At 39.8% G+C, this 19,769-nt stretch overlaps 1 protein-coding gene across 3 annotated transcripts in view; it reads left to right on the top strand.

Annotated features, from left to right (window-relative positions):
- Positions 1-11,090: 11,090 nt before the first annotated feature.
- The window catches only part of traf7 (TNF receptor-associated factor 7), a 41,774-nt gene continuing 33,095 nt past the window's right edge, over positions 11,091-19,769 (top strand). Inside the window, exons 1-2 of one of the 3 annotated variants that reach the window (XM_017713763.2) lie at positions 11,091-11,157; positions 19,543-19,675. In XM_017713763.2, the coding sequence (XP_017569252.1) occupies positions 19,580-19,675 (96 nt within the window). In that variant the 5' untranslated portion in view covers positions 11,091-11,157; positions 19,543-19,579. Of the gene's footprint in view, positions 11,158-11,216; positions 11,424-12,638; positions 12,661-19,542; positions 19,676-19,769 lie in introns of those variants that run through there. The other 2 variants (XM_017713764.2, XM_017713765.2) reach the window with 2 other exon arrangements.

The raw sequence follows: 19,769 nt of genomic DNA, 5'->3' as shown, positions 1-19,769 counted from the left end.
TTCAGTTTAACATAATTTCAACATTTCCTTGTTCGAGTTTAATATTGTTTCGTTAGTTCGTTCAGTCAGTCATTCATAATGCTGGCTAGATCGGAGTGAACTACCCAGCTAGCAAGGTTCACACGATGGCAGACAATGCAAATATTGTCGACCTGATTTTGGCAAAGCCATTTGATATACAAATTTGACAAATTTTATGATATAAGCCGACAACAAATCATTGCCACATAAATTCTTTGTAGCGGTCACGTGACATCGTCTCCTTGAGACATGCCATTATTTGTAATGATAGATATATATATATATAATGATAAAACAAATACATGCGGTGCAAAACATTTTTATTTTTAATTTACTATAGAAAATCAAATATACTGATGATAATGATATGGAGAAATTACACTAACAACAACAATCAACAATTAGTATATTATATATTTATACATTTACAGAGATAGGGAGAGAAAAAGAGATGTTTCTAGTAGTACTAGTAGGCTTTCTGGATGCTCCACAGAGCTGCTGCTTCAGTGCTTCTCTGTGAATTAACATAATAAAAGTTGACTTATGGTACTGCTAATTGCTGGCAAGAAGGAGGGGTGATGTTCTGAGAACCCTGAAATCTCAGTCATGCTAGTGTTAATTCATATAATTGTAAAAAAAATTGTTTTACCATGATGTTTTATTATTATTATTGTTATCCTGTCTTCTTTTAAGGAGCAGCCTAGAGGTCAGGAAATGTGGAGGAGACATTTTGTGCAGAGAACATTAAGTAGGCCTACATATGCTAATTGTGTGCTAATGTGCATGGACCACTATTGTATAAATGTTCCGAATCTGATATATATTTGCATTTTAATGTAGTCTGAAAGTACTTAGCAGATCAGATTAATGTTAATGCCACACTACTTTCAGTGGGTTCGATGCTGAGTTCAATAAGTCGTATATTTTGAATATTTTGCACATTTTGAGCACATTTGCACTATATACAGTCATATCCCACCCGTATGGTTGGAAACACTGCTTTCCCTATTTGTTTTGTTTACATACTGCTGGTGTGCATATATTGTAACCTTTTGTGACTGTCTTTATATTTACAGTTGTGTTCAAAATTATTCAACCCCTACTGCAGTAAAGTGTTTTAGCAATTTTGACATTTATTTTTTATCTTGTTCACAATCAGATCAAATAAGGACTTGTATAATAGACAAATGCAACTTAAATTACAAAATTTTTTCTAATATACCAACAAATGTCCTTTTTGTGATTTCCTTATTGACAAAATAATTCACCCCCTTAGTCACATACATCATTAGTACTCCCTCTGGCAGTAATATCCTCCTTCAGACGTGAACCATAGCTTGACACAAGTTTCTTGCAGCGATCAACAGGTATCTTAGCCCATTCCTTATGGGCAAAGGCCTGCAGTTCATTGATATTCTTGGGCTTGCATGGTGCAACTGCCTTCTTTAAGTCCCACCAGAGATTTTGTATGGGATTTAAGTCGGGTGATTGCGATGGCCACTCCAGAATCTTCCAGCCCTTCTTCTGCAACCAAGCCACGGTGGAATTGGAGGAATGCTTGGGATGGTTGTCCTGTGGGAAGGTCCAATGTTTCCCAAGCTTCAGCTTTGTCACTGACTGCATGACATTTCCACCCAAGATCTCCTGGTATTTAACGGAATTCATGGTACCCTCCACACAGTGGAGATTCCCTGTACCTGAAGCAGCAAAACAGCCCTAGAGCATGAGTGACCCACCGCCAGGCTTCACAGTAGGCAAGGTGTTCTTTTCTGTATAGGCCTCATTCTTCCTCCTCCAGACATATCGGTGAGCCATAGGCCCAAAGAGTTCCAGTTTTGTCTCGTCGCTCCAGAGAACAGTATCCCAAAACTTTTGTGGTTTGTCCACAAGGTTTTTGGCATACTGGAGTCAACTCTTCTTTGGAGTCAACAGGGGTGTGTGCCTGAGAGTTCTGGCACTTCATCTCGCAGTGTCTGGGCCGAAACCTGAGTACCTCCCTCTGACAAGTCCTGTCACAGTTCCTCAGCTGTCAGCCGGGGTTTTTTTTTTTCACCTTTCCTTTCAGGTACTGGATGGAAGTCGCCGACAGCATCCTCTTTCTGCCACGCCCAGGTAGCGTTTTCATTGCAAGCAAAAAAAATTTATTTATATAGCGCTTTTTACAACAGGTGTTGTCACAAAGCAGCTTTACAGAACAATCAGTATTACAGAGAGAAGAGAAAAGAAGAAAGAAAATCCGGGTCCGAGCCCCCATGAGCAAGCCAGCGGCGACGGTGGCAAGGAAAAACTCCCTAAAAAAGGAAGAAACCTTGAGAGGAACCAAGACTCAGAAGGGGAACCCATCCTCCTATGGTCGACACCGGACAGCAAACATTATTAGTATGAAGTATTATAGTAAAGTGGGAAAAGAAAGAGAGATATCTGAGGGTGAGGACTGCACAGCGCTGTACAGCAAGAAGCTCAGTGGTGGTCAAACCGGTCCAGAAGGCTGGTGAGCAGCGGCACCAATCAAGGCAGTAGAGGCAACAGCATCAGGCGCACAGGATGGGCAGCTGATCAGCTCGGCAGAGAAAGGAGAAGAAAAAACAGAGTTAGTACTGTAAAGAGTGGCTGACCACAGATTACATTAAAACAGAGCAGTGTAGACTCCAGCAGGTCTAGACCTGACAGGGAAGACTAGTCACCAAATGCTTGACTGTACAAATAAGTTTTTAGCCTAGACTTAAAGATTGGGGCTGTGTCTGATTCCCGAACATTGGCAGGAAGATTATTCCAGAGCTGGGGGGCTTTGTATGAGAAAGCTCTCCCCCCTGATGTAGCTTTATTTATTCTAGGTACCAGTAGTAAGCCAGCACCTTGTGATCTAAGTAGGCGTGATGGTTCATAGTGGGAGAGGAGCTCACTCAGGTACTGAGGGGCGAGCCCGTTTAGAGTTTTATAAGTCAGTAATAGAATTTTATAATCAATGCGAAATTTAACTGGTAACCAGTGCCTTTAGCTTTAAACTTGCGAATTATGCTTCCAGTTGTGTCTCTTGAAATGTTTAATGTCTTTATCTTTTTATATCCATATCCTTGTTTATGAAGAGAAATTACCTCCTGTCTTGACTTCTTTGACTATTCCCTCGACTTCACCATGTTGCAAAGACACCATTAACTGTATAGAAGGAGCTGAGGTTTTCAGTCCTTTTAAATCTGCTTATTATGCTTCTGTTCACATCTATAGATGCTTTCAACGCCTGATTGAATACACCTATTTGAAACCTCTGTTGTTGAGAGTGGTAATCTTTAAGGGGTTTAATAATTTTGTCAGTGAGGAAATCACAAAAAGTACATTTGTTGGTATATTAGAAAAAATATTGGTAAATATAAAAAATGTGTCAAACTTGCTAAAACGCTTTACTGCAGTGAGGGGTTGAATAATTTTCAACACAACTGTATTTGTATATCTTTGTATTTTAAAGCTGTCAATAAATTTATAAAATGTATCATGATTACTTGCATTAGTTTGTGTAGTTATTTGTGATTATGATCTTATTTATTAAAAATTTACCCTAAAGACAGATGTAATGTGGAGTGAGGAGGCGGACGCATACGCTGAGATAAGCGAAATATTAAGGGAAAATCCAGGGTCATGGTCATGACAGTCCAGGTTCATATAGCTAGCACGGATAGATTGAGGGACAGACATGACAAAATACAAACAAATCCAAACTATGCAAACAGCACGTCACAAAACAAGGGAGCAGGACTAGGGATACCAAAACAAAGAAGCACGTGGACTATCAAAAGGTAAACAAAAAACACATGGGTGGAGCCAAGTGTGACGTATTCCACGCGCCAAAAAAAAACAAACAAAACAGAACAAAACCAAACACACCAACGACAGGACTAAACAGGGACAGGAGTCGGGACACAGGCACAGGCATGGGCACAGAAGCAGGAACAGGCATGGGCACAGAAGCAGGAACAGGCACGGGCACAGAAGCAGGAACAGGCACGGGCACAGGATATGGAACAACAGGAGCCGAAGGCACAGACAAAGAAACAGTAGTAAAAACAGAAGAGACAGCACAAGGACGAAACACAGAGGGAGGACGAGGAGGCACAACATAAAACGCCAAATGAGGCATGGACAGGAGGCACTACAGGACGAGGGAAACTAACGTAATACAGACTGCAAAAGACAGGGGACCAGGGACCAAAACAGACACAGGCACAGAAACGCACACACAGACAGAAACCAAGACAGAAACAGAAGGAGACACAGGAACGGGAACCACAACAGGAATGGGAATGGACACAGACACAACAGCAGGGAACAAGACAATATCATGAACAGAGGAGGGTAAAAACGAAGGAACAGAAAAAATAGGAGACACAGAAGGAGAAACAGGAGACCCATGGGGAGCAGACATAGGAAAAAGAGGAGCCCCACGGGAAACAGCAGACACAGGAAAAACAGGAGGCAGGTCCAGAGGTGCAGCGACTGGCGACGGGTCTGGACGCACGGCGACTGGCAGCAGTTCTGGAGGCACGGCGACTGGCGGCAGATCCAGAGGCACAATGACTGATGGCGGGTCAGGAGGCACGGGCTTGCCGTGGGTAGCGTCCATGGGCTCAGACTTGACGCAGGATGTGGCCACAGGATCAGGAACTCGGGCTGGGGACTGCTGCACCAACCTGGAGAAATAGACAGACATAGGACCTTTTCGGCCGCTTCCAAGACTCACTCGAGCTATAGGCAGCTCGCAGTGGCACTTGAGAACGAGCCAAGTACCGTATAAAGGGTTAACTGACTGTTCCTTTCGTCTAACCTTGACTTGCAATGCAGGACGATCCTCCCTGAAGCGATGCTCCAGCCGGGTGGACCAAAGGCACTTACCTGAGCTCTCGTTGTCCACATCGAAGACGGAATCGTCCTTTGCCTTCCTACTGGATCAACAAGATGCTCTTGTCCCCTCAGCGCCAGTGGATTTGTTCTCACTGGCTTGGCAGCATTGGGATGCGGCTAACTCGGGCTGCATAGAAATCAGCCGGAGTTTCATCCCAATGGAACAGCCAGTATATTGCTTACTCACTGTGTCCTCTGTTGGCTGGTCTTTATGTAACGTGGAGTGAGGTGGCGGACGCATACGCTGAGATAAGTGACTTGTTACGGACAAATCCAAGGTCATGGTCATGACAGTCCAGTTTCATATAGCCAGCACAGATAGATTAAGGGACAGACATGACGAAATACAAACAAATCCAAACTATACAAACAGCACATCAGCACATGCTTATAAACAATTCAAACATCAAACAAAGACCAGCGAAAACAAAGGGCAAACACAATGCTTAAATACGACACCGGGAAGACGAGGGACAGGTGAAAACAATCGGGGCGGATTCACAAAACAAGGGGACAGGACTAGAGATACCAAAACAAAGAAGCATGTGGACTATCAAAAGGTAAACAAAAAGCACATGGAGGAGTGGTAAGAGCCAAGCGTGGCAATAGATATGTTTCCATTTTAAAAGCAGTGCATTGTGGTTTGGCTATATGAATGGACACAAGAAGCTTCATCAGAATGTATTTGAGCGACAGGGTTCTGTTAGAGCAACATAAAGCACCATGCAGCTGAGCTTCATTACTAATTTATTTGTATTTGACATTGTCTATTTACAGTGTGTATGCACTAATTTCAACAAGACTGTTCCTGATGCATGCAATAAAGGCCAAAGAAGTTATTCTGATTGTGGAAACTTTGCAGTTGAGTGTTGCATTTGTTTATTTGAATTGCTTTTCTGTTTATATTATTCTCATTTGGTACTTTGGTTTTAATGTGCTGTTGTACAGCAACCTGGAGTATCTTGAAAGATAAACAGCTATTATTGTTGTTTTTATAGTATACTTTGTGGCCAAATGTTAGACATCCTACCTAATTATTGAGCTCAGGTGACTCAGTCACACCCATTACTAACAGGTGTATAAAATGAAGTACACAGCCTTGCAGTCTCCATGGACAAACACTGGCAGTAGAATGAGTCATATTGAAGAGCTCAGTGACTTTAAACATGGTACTGCACAGGATGCCACCTCTGCTACAAGTCACTTTGACTGACAGTTTAACCAAAAAAGTGTGCATCAGGACCTTCATGAAATGGGTTTCCATGGCTGAGCAGCTGCACACAAGCCTAAAATCACGATATGCAATGCTGAGTGTCAGCTGGAGGGGTGTAAAACACCACCACTGGACTCTGGAGCAGTGGAAACATGTTCTCTTGATCTGTCAGTCTGGTGATGAATCTGGGTTTGGTGGATGTCAGGATAACATTACCTACCAGAATGCAGAGTGTCAACAGTAAAGTTTGGTGGAGGAGGAATAATGAGCTGGGCTGTTTTTCAGGGTTTGGGCTCTTAGTTCCAGTGAAGGGTGATGTTGATGCTACAGCACAAAGACATGGTTAAGACATCACAGTTATCTGCTTCCAGTTTTGTGTCAGCAGTTTGGGGAAGAGGCTTTCCTGTTCCAGCATGACTGACCCCCTGTGCACAAAGCAGCCCCATAAAGTCATGGAGTGACCAGTTTTGTGTGGAGGAACTCCAGTGGCCTCACAGAGCCCTGACCTCAAACGCACTGAACACCTTTGAGATAAACTAGAATGGAGATTGTGAACCAGACCCTCTCGTCCAACGTCAGTGTCTGACCTCACAAATGCTGTTTTGACTGAATGGGGACAAATTCCCATAAAACACACTGCTAAACCTTGTGGAAAGCTCTCCCTGAAGGGTTGAAGCTGTTATAGCTGGAAAGGGTGGGCTGACATCATATTAAACCCTATGGATTAAGAATAGGATGTCACTCAAGTTCATATGTGTGTGAAGCCAGACAAGCGATTACTTTTGGCAGTAAAGTGTATAACAGAAAATTCAATAATCAAAAACTCAATCATTTAAAACATTACTAAACAGTTTTCATAGCTAAACAACAACAAAAGCTACTCAAAGATTTTAAATGTTGTTAAACGCATCACACACACACACACACACTGCATTGATTATTATTTAAACATGTTTGTTTTTTTCTTTGTCATTTGTGTAGATTATGTACTAAAAGCTCTGTTTAATTCACTACAGAAAGGTTTCTGTGCAGGAGAGTTGCAGTAAATGACACATGCGGAAATTTCATTACTTTTACACACTGTATAAATGAAGCATCACATGATTTAGTGTTAATTAATCTCCCGCTCATTTCTGGGTCACAACTAAAGCCATGCAATTTCAGCACACGCCCGATTCTGCTGTTCTCTTCATGCAGTTTCTTTAGTGTTACAGTCAGTGGTGGACAGCAGTGAAGTAAATGTAATTGGTTTCTGTACTTAAGTAGTTTTTTCATGTGTCTGTACTGAAGTTTTTCCATTTTGGGTGACTTTTCCTTTCACTCCACTACATTCCAAAGTCAAATATCTGACTTTTTCCTCCACTACATTTTACAAAATCTGTCCTTTCTTTTTGTTTCTGTGTGTATAAAAACATAACATGTCAAGATGAAAGAAGCACAAAGCAAGAACACCAATCAGGGCACAGCGGTCACTTTGTTTTGAGCTTGTTTTGACCTTTTGGTCATATGGACCCAGTGCAGCACATGGTTCAACGTCAGTGCAGCAGTGTAAAATTTTGGGAGAATCTATTCAACATAAATAATGAACTAAGCTAACTTTGTGTAAATAGAGCACAATATAGAAATATGGACACGTATGCAGTCGTGACTGATGCGTCTTTTTTCTGAATTTATACAAACACTTTCATTTTATAGTAAATTAGTCTGGGCTGGTTTATGTTTATGAACAGAGACCTACAGATCAACATAATAAAGGAAACTCATTTGTGATCCTGAGTTTAAAGCCAGTTTTTATTAAACTTAAACTTGTAACTAAGTTGTAAATAAATCTTAATCTGAAACTTTGCTTGTTTGTAAAAAGTGATTTCAGAGCCACTCGGTTCTCCCTGATGGAAACTGTTTGCCTTCAGTGTTTTGTGCTTATGATCATTTTAATAGACGTCAGCGTCACTAATTAATGACATTCTATTAAAAGACTGGTTTACCAAGAGAGACGCTGGAGGACTTTCACCTAAAATGAGTTCATGAAGCGAGTCTTGTTATAAAAATGATAACAGGACATTAGAGTCATAATTAATCTTTTAGTACTTTTACTTTCAATACTTAAGTACATTTAAGTAATATTTTACCTTTGGTATCTCTGCTTTAACTCGAGTACAGGGTTTGTGTACTTCATCCACCACTGGTTACAGTAAACAGTGCTGCATGAATGAAAGGGGAAGTGCGCTCTGCTGTGAGAAAAAAGCTAAATGGACACTGACTTGCCGCTGGGCTCGAGCTGCTGATGGCCAGCATTTCGCCATCCAAGGGACAGTAACAGTGGAGGTCACTGTCATTTATATTTTGTCCCACTTTGCTCAGAGACACCAAGAATAACCTCTGGACATAAATAAACGTTCCTGAAGATGGAAATGAACGCTTCAGATGTTCAGCACAAAAGGCCAAAGCAGAAGGCCTTCAGCTTGCCTAATGGAGCCTCGCCACTGAATGCATGCATGACTTTTTTTCTTTTTATGACACTGCAGCACTCAGGTTGCCCTTAAGTGCTCTTAGCCATGTCTCTTAGAGCCGTCTAATGGACTGAATGCATGTCAGATTCTGTGCCTAAGAAACAGAGCGATCCTGTCAGGACGTCTGCTCCATTCAGTGTGTTCAAGAAGCGGAATTGTGGTCACCTTCCAGCCTGAGTTAAAGGGGAATTCCACTGATCTCTCAAATTTTCTGTGTAATTCAGTGTATGAGATGTAAACAGAGAGATTCAGAGTGGTCGGGTGTGAAATGGTTCAGATGTCTTTACAGCGGTGGTGATAGGAACCAGGGGTTGCCATGACTAAAAGACACATATAGACATTTTAATTATTATCCAGAACCACCAGAGAACCTACATGAGTTTTCTGAGTTTATAAGGAATGTTGATGATAGAAAATAGTGGAAAATCTGAAATAATACATTTTCTTTGGGGACTATTTTGCCTCACAGCGCCCTGCACGTGTCCCTCCACCATGAATGGAGTTGAAATTCTCAAAACTATCATAAAACAGCGTCTCAGTCATCAGGCAGTGAATTCATAACCATTTCATGTAGTATCTTTCTGTGAGGGAGCTTTTAGAGGTGGACGTCTGGTTCCCATCACCACCACTGTGAAGAGTTCTGACTCTAAGTTTTTTTAGAACAGAGAGTTTCACACCAAACCACTCTGAACCACTCTGCTTACATCTTAACCACTTATATATGCTGAAAAATGGGTGGAATTCCCCTTTAAACTAGTCCACTTCACAAACTGTGGTGTTAAAGAGTTTAAAGAAGCACATTCTGGATTATCTGTATTTATTACCAGATCTATATTGTTGTAAACACATATTGTTTATATATTGTTGGTCTGTGTACATTAACTGCATTTTGTATTATTTGTATCTATTTGTATTCTGTATTGTTTGTGTCCATAATCTATTACTTGCACAGAACAATATTTTTACTGTTTACATCTGTTTACATCTGTTACTTGATGCACTTTATGAACAGCTGCTCTACATGTTTGCACATACGCACGTGTAACTTTAATTTTATTTCAACTTTGCACGTACTGTACATTTTTTACTTTTACTTTTTACTTCTGTTTTTAGAGTTATTCTTATATTTTCTTTTTTTATTCTCTTAAGATTATATTTGGTGAATGGAGGAACAGCAAAGTAAGAATTTAATTCTTAATACAGTGCAACTGCCTGTTCTGCTGTGCATATGACAATAAAACTCTTGAATCTTGAATCATAAACCAGCCTAGAAGAGAAGATATTCTCCATAACAACAACAACAACAACTCACCAGTCTCATAAAGTCTCTTATTCATGTTAATTCTGTCAGTTTTTTTTTTTTGGATAATAAAACAAACATTTTTACAAAACAAATCTACCCATAAACATTCCAGTTCCATTATGTAGAGTTAAAAAAAAAGTAATTGAAAGCTGGATGATTTGAGGAAACAGCGCCCTCCTCCGTCTGGAGCCCTTTATAGCGCATTAGGAGAGAAGACACCAGTTTACAGTCATGTCCTACTTAACTTAAGAGCCAGTTTATTAAGGGTTTTACAGAAACAGCACATTTCCTTCACAGTCTGTTAACATTAAATCAGTGGGGTGATTATAAGACAGGATTATAAGAAAGCATAATTAATGCATCATTGCTACAAAACATCACATACATTCTGTACAAACATTTACACAGCCTTTAAAGGACATGGTGATTATTTTGTAATAAGGCGTGGCCACAAATTACTATATTGAGGCCACGAGTAAGTATATTGAGGCTACTGTTTACTTCATCGAGGCCACAATTTACTATGTTGAGGGCACAAATTACTACATTGAGGCCACAATATTATATGTTGAGGCCACAAATTACTGTACTGAAGTCACAAGTAAATATTACTACGTTATTATATTGAGGCCACATGGTACAACATGGAGACCATAGTTTACTATGTTGAGGTTACAAATTGGCTATATGAAGACCACAAATTACTATATAGAGGCCACAAATTAGTATATTGTGGGCACAGTGTAATGTACTGAGGCCACAAATGACTATTTTTAGGCCACATATTATTATCTTGAGGCCACAATTTACTATGAGGCTACAAATTAGCTATATTAAGGCCACAAATTAATATATCGAGGCCACAGATTAATATACCGAGACCACAAACTACTATTTTGAGGCGACATATCAATATATTGAGGTCATTCATTATTAGAAACTTAATACAGTAAATTGTGGTCACGCCTTATTAAAGGGACTTATTAAATATTAAAACATTACAATTTTTACTGTCACTTTAAGAAGCGCAACCTCAGACCATCCAGTCTTGCATGTTCAGAAAACCTCGCGTGATGAGAAGTTTGGGAATTGTAGTCTATTATTCTCTTGCCTAATATCCTCTCACATATTCCGTACTACATTTCCCAGGATCCGTAGCGCGTTATTGGCAAACGTTGGAGAAAAATGAAAAATTTCTCTGCAGAGTTAGCCTACAGGTGAGAATATTTAATGTTTTTTGAAAAATATGCGTGTAAACGTTTGCGTAGATGATTAAAACTGAAGATTTTTAGTTCAGGAGTCGGTTTTGTTTGAGTTATTTTGACAGCAGACGCGAAAAGTTTTCAGGCTCCCAAAAGCCTTTCGCCTGCTAGCGTTAGCTTAGCATCGGCAGTGACGAGCTGAAATATTAACGCAGAGATTCACTCAAAACGGAACAGACTGTGCAGTGGATCGAGAATGGGTTAAAGAATTAGCACATAAGGTACTTTATCGGGTTGTTATGGATATGATTGATGGTTTAGATAGTCCAGCAGGCCGGAGAGTTAGCTTAGCATAGCATAGCTAAGCCTGTGTAAACACTAAAACACCATCCAGGTTTTTCTTCAGAGTTTAGTCTCCGATTAGTTTTAACGTAGTTTAGCTTAAGAGCTCTGAGCCATATTTAGTGTGATGTGCGGTGTGTTTCAGCCGGTGTGAACCGTCTAATGTAATGTATACAACATTAAAAGTAGTCAAAGTTAGTGTTTTTACAGCTGATCTGTGTTTGTGCTCTCACAGTTTATTCTCTGTTATTTTAGACACTGAAAAAATGAACTGAATTAACAGTAGAAAGTTTGGTGTTTTATAGTGTTTATATGTTAAATGGGGTTTTACAGTGAGACAGTCATATGAAATGGGGAAAAGGCTAAAGTTCAGGTTACAGTCTTTAATAATAATTATAATAATAACTAGAAAGGGGAAGTTGGCTTGAAAAATCCAGTTTATTTTGTTAAAATGGTTGAAAACGTTGAAATGTTGAAAATGTTGATAGTTGTTAAAATGTTAAGGAGAAGCTGCTGTATCCGTGGTGGATGGTTATTTGTTGCTACGTGCTACTGTGAATTAAGTTCCACATTAAATTCTGTTCCATCTTTTAAAGAAGTTCCACCTTACATTCTGTGCCACCTTAATTTTAGTGCTGCCTTAAAGAGAGTTCCAACTGAAATTCCAAGTCATCTTTATTTTAGTTCTGTTGATTGAAGTTCCGCCTTAAATTTAGTGCCACCTTAAAAAAGGTTCCACCTTAAATTCTGTGCCACTTTAATTTTGCTGCTACTTTAAAGAGAGTTCCACCTTAAATTCTATACCATCTTAATTTACTGCTATGTTGATTGAAGTTCCATCTTAAAGTCCTTTCCACCTTAAATTTAGTGATATGTTAATTGCAGCTCCACCTTAAATTTAATGCTATGTTATTGAAGTTCCACCTTAAATTCTCTTCCTACTTAAATTTAGTGATATGTTGATAGCAGTTCCACCTTAAATTTGGAGAACTGACATGAGTGAGTTCTTGAATTTTTGTGGCTGTTGGGCAAAGTAAATAATAGGGCTTTGGCGAAAATAAAAATTGTGTGTTGGCACAGATGAATGGGAAGAACGAGGGATGAAAAAATGACACATAGAGGAGTGCGGGTCAGTATGGCTGTGGATTGGAGTTCAAGTGCCTATCCTTAATGAGGGTATGTAGTTTGGTGGCTGTTGGACAAAAAAATGATAGATTTTGTGTGGTAGAAAAAAATGAATGTGAGTCTATGGGAGAAATGAGGAATGGAATAAAATGACAAATGGATGAGTGTGGGTCAAATCAACTGTGAGTTCATGCTTGGGGGCCTACCCTGAGATAGTGTATGCAAAATGGTGTCATTCGGGCAAGCAGACGTACCGTAGATTGGCATGCGATTTTACACTACATTCATTCTCTATGGGAAAAAAAATCCTCAAAATTCCATTGCTACACAGAATCCAGGCATCTGTATACAAGCACACATATCACATTGGACTGGACAATTTGAAAATGGAACGGTGCTGATATCTCAAACTGTGGGATGAATTTCCTGCGTTGAGTGTGTGCAGTTTGTTAGGTGTGTGGAGTGTGTGTGGGTCTGTTGAGTGTGTGGTGTGTTGTATGGGGTGTGCTGAGTGTATGGTGTGGGGTGTTTGGTGTATGTTCTGTGTTTTTTGTGTGGAGTGTGTTTGGTGTGTTTATTGTGTGTGGTGTCGCCTGTGTTGAGAGTGTGGGGTGTGTGTTTATTTACTTTAAATACTTTAAGAGTTCCACCTTAAATTCTGTGCCTTTTTAAATGTAGTGCTATGTTAATTGAAGTTCCACCTTAAATTCAGTGCTAACATAAATGCACTTTCACCTTAATTTCAGTGTCAGTGTAAACTCAGTGCTACCTTGAAAGAGGTTCCACCTTAAAATTCAGTGGTACCTAAGTACAATTCCACCTTAAAAGCAGTTCCACCTTAAAAAAAAAAAAAAAATTATGTGTGCTGATACTTCTGAGCATTAGGCTGAGAGCATGTGAGACTTTGTGCTCCTTGCCTGAGTTTGTGTGTGTGTGAGAGGCATGTTGCCAACATTCCACCCATTCGTTCTCTATGGGAAAAAAATGTAGCAAAATTCCATTGCTGCACAGAATCCGTGCATCCGATCAAAATGAATAAATGCTAAAGCGGTACGCAACCATAATAAGAAGATTACGAAGAACAGTAAGTTGGCTCTTTCATATAATAATAATAGGAAGCTGTTGTTCTTCACACTTCAAGTTCTTTACAAATAAAGGGAGTGGTTCTGTGTAATACCATGATTTCTGTATAGAACCATTTCATGCCTAAATGCTTCTTTGCATTAAGGCTGGACAATATGACGAGATATATTGTTATTGTGAAAAATTGTCACAGCGCAATGTAGTATGCTTTTCTGAACATATGGTGTTTATCATCAGTGCTTGTAGACACTGACCAATGACATGTTTGTTTATAAAGGGAGTAAAATTAGTCCTGTTTAACTGGATTTAGTGTGAAATACTAAATAATACATTTTAAAAATTGTATATATATATTTTTAATGTATGTTCTTTTTTCTCTATTCAAACTGATCAGATGTCTGAAAATATTGTTAGTTATATTGTGAAAATTTCTTGTAGTATCGCGATATTAGATTTAGGCCATATTGCTCCGCTTTACTTTGCATGGTGAAATGGTTCTTCACATTGGTGGAGAATGTGTTGTATGGTTCTGAATAGCACCAAGGGTTCTGCTATAGCTACAGTGTCAAACTCGTAAAAATACAGGAATGCTTTTGGTGCTGAATAGAACCGTTTTCAAAAATGTTTTATATAGATCCTTTTACAACACAGTCTCCATGAATCTGCAAAGCCATTTCAACAGAGAACCAGTTAATCATGCAAATGGTTTTATGTAGAACTCATGGCTCTAAACAGATTCACAGTCTGCTAAAGAGTCTGCTACAGAATAAATGTGTAACATGCAACTTGGCGATTTCAGAGGATCGTCCGTTTTGGTCTGTAGTCTACATGAAGACGTGCTTTGTTATAATTGTGCATCTTGTGCTTACAAGAGGTCCTGTGAGCAGATGTTCCTGTTGTGGTTTTTCCTTTTGTTTTCATGGCCTTTATTGAGTTGTCGTTTGAATGGAAGCTGTATTGTGTAATGAAGAAAGTATGACAGTGAAGAAATAGGAACGGGGCTGCGTCAGGTCAGGTTATGATTTACTCAGACGCTCAGCAGCTGGAAAGAGCAAAGGGCTGGGCTGCGGCTCCTTAAAGGGCCCGTATCCCTTCATTTTTCTGTGTTTTTATTTACCCTCCTCACGAAACAACTGATAAACAGTTTAAAACAGTGTGCTGTCTGTTTTCGGTGAGTTCTGTTTGGGTTTAGCGGAGTAAACCGCGCTGGCTGAATTGACGAGCCGCTAAACTGCATAAATGTACACAAACCATGTACTTGAGTTACCAAAGGTAAAATATTATTCCAATAGAAGTAGAAGTTCCTCCCTTTCAACCTCCACTTGAGTAAAAGTACAAAAGTATTTGTCTTCAAATGTACTGAAGTATCAAAAGTAAAAGTATTAAATGATTATGACTCTAATGTCCTGTTATCATTTTATGACAAGACTTGCTTCATGAACTCATTTCAGGTGAAAGTCCTCCAGCGTCTCTCTTGGTAAACCAGTCTTTTAATAGAACGTCATTAATGAGTGACGCTGACGTCTATTAAAATGATCATAAGCACAAAACACTGAAGGCAAACAGTTTCCATCAGGTAGAACTGAGTGGCTCTGAAATCACTTTTACAAACAAGCAAAGTTTCAGTTTAAGATTTATTTATAACTTAGTTACAAGTTTAAGTTTAATAAAAACTGGCTTTAAACCCAGGATCACAAATGAGCTCCTTTACTATGTTGATCTGTAGGTCTCTGTTCATAAACATAAACCAGCCCAGACAAATTTACTATAAAATGAAAGTGTTTGTATAAATTCAGAAAAAAGACGCGTCAGTCACGACTGCATGTGTGTACATATTTCTATATTGTGCTCTATTTACACAAAGTTAGCTTAGTTCATCATTTATGTTGAACAGACTCTCCCAAAATGTTATGCTGTTGCACTGATGTTGAACCGTGTGCTGCACTGGGTCCATATGACCGACGGGTCAAAACAAGCTCAAAACAAAGTGAACGCTGTGCCCGGATTGGTGTTCTGATGAGCTATCGTCTCTGTCTTTACATCTACGAGGTGGACTTACAAGGTAAGAGTGTCTGATAGAGTGGACAGTGTTTAAAAACTCCAGTAGCACTGCTGTGTCTTATCTACTCATACCAGCACAACATACACTAACACACCACCACCACGATGTCAGTATTACAGCAGTGCTGAGAATGATCTGCCACCCAAATAGTACCTGCTCTGTGAGGGTCCATGGGGGTCCTGACCACTGAAAAACAGGGTAAAAGGGGGCTACAAAATATGCAGAGAAACAGATGGACTACAGTCTGTAACTGTAGAACTACAAAATGTGCCTATATAGTAAGCGGAGCTGATAAAATGGACAATGAGTTTAGAATAAAGGAGCTTGTCATAATGTTATGCCTGATTGGTGTAGATGGTTGCAATAAGCGACAACTACAGCTAACTTGTAAGATGATTTGATGTGTCTGTACGTTTTTTTTTTTTTAGAGGCAGTGTGTAACTTTGGCGGCCGATCCCATCTCTGTGTCCTACAATGGGATTTCTTTTGCTCCGTCAATTGATTATTAACATACTTTAAAAGTCCTGTTCCCTAAAACATAATCCTGCCTAAATAGTCCAAACAGTCCTGTATTTTTTTTCTTACTTCCCTGAGGGTCATTTCTGACATCCGTGTTGTTTATGGTTCTCCTGCTCTGTGAGTTTGGTAAGTTTGGTTGAGTGTGAACGCTGTTTTTGATCCCAGGAGCAGAACAGAGAACCAATCTCTGTTCCTCCTGAAATCGATGGTCTGAGGACTTTGGTGGGTCCGTTCTGCGTCTGGAAGCTCTCCACTCCCGGTACTTTTCCAATGATGAGTTAGGATTTGGGGTTACCCAGTGAAACGTTCAATCCCTCGTTATTAAATGACTCTTATAATGAACCCGTTTCCACCCTGGAATTATACCTGTAATGTACTTCCTCATTCCAGTCCCACTCAGTGTTGCTGTTCTGGTCGCTCTGCAGACTGCAGCTGTGGTTTAGTGTTGAGTGATTCTGATTGGTCTCCTGTGTTGTGTCGTTGTTGCTACGGTGACCAGAGTTCAGATTTGATTAGCGCTGCAAGATTAGCTGATTAAAGCACATTTTGATTTGTGTTTGATTGTCTTGTTTCTCTCTCTCTCTCTCTCTCTCTCTCTCTGTCTCTGTCTCTGTCTCTGTCTCTGTTTCTGTTTCTGTCTCTCTCTCTCTGTCTCTGTTTCTGTCTGTCTTTCTCTCTCTGTCTCTCTCTGTTTCTGTCTGTCTTTCTCTCTCCCTCTCTCTCCCTCTCTCTCTCTCTAGCCTGATGAGTCAGTCTAACTGGTCTTATATTTAGACTCCACCCCACATGTTTCATAAACATTTAAAACCAAATGCTGTCTGTTTAACGCTTTGGGTCAACGAACATACGTCAAATTAGATGTTGCTCAGTGTTTCTGTTAATATCTTTGTGATGATCGAGCTCAGAAATCCAGTTCAAACACTTCCTGAATCTGTAGAGCCGCCCTTTCCATGCCACCTTATCCCAAGATCATATGAGACTAACATCCGTGATATGAGCCTCTGAAGATGGGCTGAGATGCACGTCATCTGCATCTCACTGTGTGGAACTTATGGATTCGTGCATCTGTCTACATTCCGTGTGAAACTGACCAATGGATGCTCAGGAAATCCTTCGTTCAGTCCACATCGGAGACTCGTGTGAAATGGCGTGCAGAGAGTTTACAGCTGCTGAAGCTGCTGCAGAGGTTTTGGAAAGTAGTGATGAGAACCTTTTATCTACTATTTTACTGATATGTTCTGCTACTTTTATGGTCCTGAGACATTGGTAAACACATTTCGGACACCAAAACAATTTGTTCACATCCGTATATCTGTTTTCACAAGAGACGTTAAGAAATACTAAAACTCTTATTTTTTCAGGTTTAGGGCTTAATTATTTCTCTACATGGTGCTTCAGGTCAACGGGTCTCATTACAGAGAACTGAGATTGCTCTGAACATTTTTTTATACATTATTTAGGTATTATGTCATATGTAAGAGACCAGAAGGTTAATGAGCATCTGCCTTGTTTCATTTATATGGCCGGAGTATTCCTTCAAAACGTCCCCAAAACATTCAGCCGTTAAGCTTCAGAGAAGATCTAATGACTTCTGTAAAGTAAAATATAAAAATAAAAAACACATATCAGTTAAACACCAACAGAAATCCTGATTAAACCAGAGAAAATGCTTTGGTTCCTGATCAGAAACATGTAGGCCAACTTCACTTTGCTTGTTGTTTGGAAGTCCTTTGTATTGTTGCTGTAAATTAAATTAAACACATTACAAACATAAAACAGGAAAATCAACAGTGAACAACCCAAAATAAATCATTTTAAAACTCTTGACAGGCAGTTGAACCACTTGAACTGTTCAAAGAACGTTTTTACAGGTATTCAGTCATGCACATTCCTGACGTTTTAATTCTTTCTGTAACAAATTCTAATCATAACTAACTTTTGCGTAACTAAAAGCTTGTTTTCCTAATTCACTGTGTACAGTGGGGATAATTCCCAGTTCCTTTTTGAGGTATAAAATGACATGGATAAAGTAATGAGAAGGTGAATTTCTATTAATTTGTCACTACAGCGTCAAAATTATTCATGTTTTATCCGTGGAAGGCTTTATCTGCTTAATAATAAGTTTTTAAAAAATGCTGCTTCACATGCCTACAGAATGTTTCCAAAGCCAAAAACACGACATGTTAAAGGAGATCAAAGATTACAGAACAATTATGGATACTTGTCCATCTTAAAGCTGCAGATGGCACATGTTCTGACCTTTAAAATGTCCAGCTTTAACTGGAGTTTTTGTGATAGATGGAGTCCATTTGTGGTTAATGCTGCTGTCATCAATTGGCTCCTGCTGGTTAGTAGTGGTTTTATGGTGGTCTCTTAAGCAAAGGAACCTGAGAGGGAATGAAATAACGTAACGACTGTGATTCGGTCACCGTAGATCTTCACATCCGTGATGCCATTGACGATAACGCACTCCTCGAGTGTTCTGTTGCTTTTAAACAATAGTTAAATAAGTAAAGTAAGAAATGAATAAACTGGCCGTTAGCGCGGTGTTTAATAACATTTATGTTCACAATTCCTTCTACCAAATTATAGTTCCTTAACAAGCAGCTTGTTGCTACATCAGATTAACGAGCTCCGCCAACTCGCTGGCAGTTCGTTCTCCAGCTCCTCACACTAAATTCCCAAGCTGTCATTCCCAATGAGCAGCTTTTCAGTCACCAGCTGTGACAGAAGAACAGCTAAACAACCTGGAATCAGCCAGAAATGATCCCAATACCATTCGCCAAGCATGTAGTCTGATCTTCATTGTCTGACCAAATCAGACAGTTCCAGCCAGTCTGTAAAGCAGCTTACAGCCCATTTAGTTTGGCGAATGGTATATGGTTAATTTCTGGCTGATTCCCAAATTGGCTGTCAGTCAAATGTGATCTTAATTGTCCATTTTCTGCTTGTGGCAAAGTAAGAAGTAAAAACATTCGAATGGCTTGAGCGTCTCCTACAGCTGTCAAAGTCGCTGCTTAGCAACAGCGTCTCAGTGGAGTGATGCAGTGTTTGTTAAAAACCTGTGATGTTATGGGGAAATAACAGCACAGTTAGAACGGTTCTCAACCAATCAGCTTGCGTGGCCAGAACTAACTTTAGTATAATTTCCATTAATGAATACAGCAGATAAGCTACAACTATAAACTTACATAGTGTCAGTGTACATGTATGGTAGGTGTTTCTGCTAAACTGGACACTGGGTGTGTAACGCTGTGCTCTCCCTGCAGGCTGTGAAGGCCCTTCTCTACGTGGCTTTGATGGATTATGAACTCCAGTAAAGCACCGCGCTACAACCGTTTCTCAGGAGGAGCGTCCACTACTGCTACGGTCAACATCTGCTCATCTGACGTCAGTAACGGGGTGAGAACATGGTTTATCGCCTCCCCTCTTAGCGCTGCAGTGCAGAGACAAGTTTGTTTATTTATTTATTTAATCTACTTTTTTTTCTTTCTCT

This window comes from Pygocentrus nattereri, chromosome 14 (assembly GCF_015220715.1).
Source record: "Pygocentrus nattereri isolate fPygNat1 chromosome 14, fPygNat1.pri, whole genome shotgun sequence".
Classification (NCBI taxonomy): Eukaryota; Metazoa; Chordata; class Actinopteri; order Characiformes; family Serrasalmidae; genus Pygocentrus; species Pygocentrus nattereri.
The sequence above is the reverse complement of the archived record's forward strand: the minus strand, read 5'-3'. Positions and strand labels throughout refer to the sequence as shown.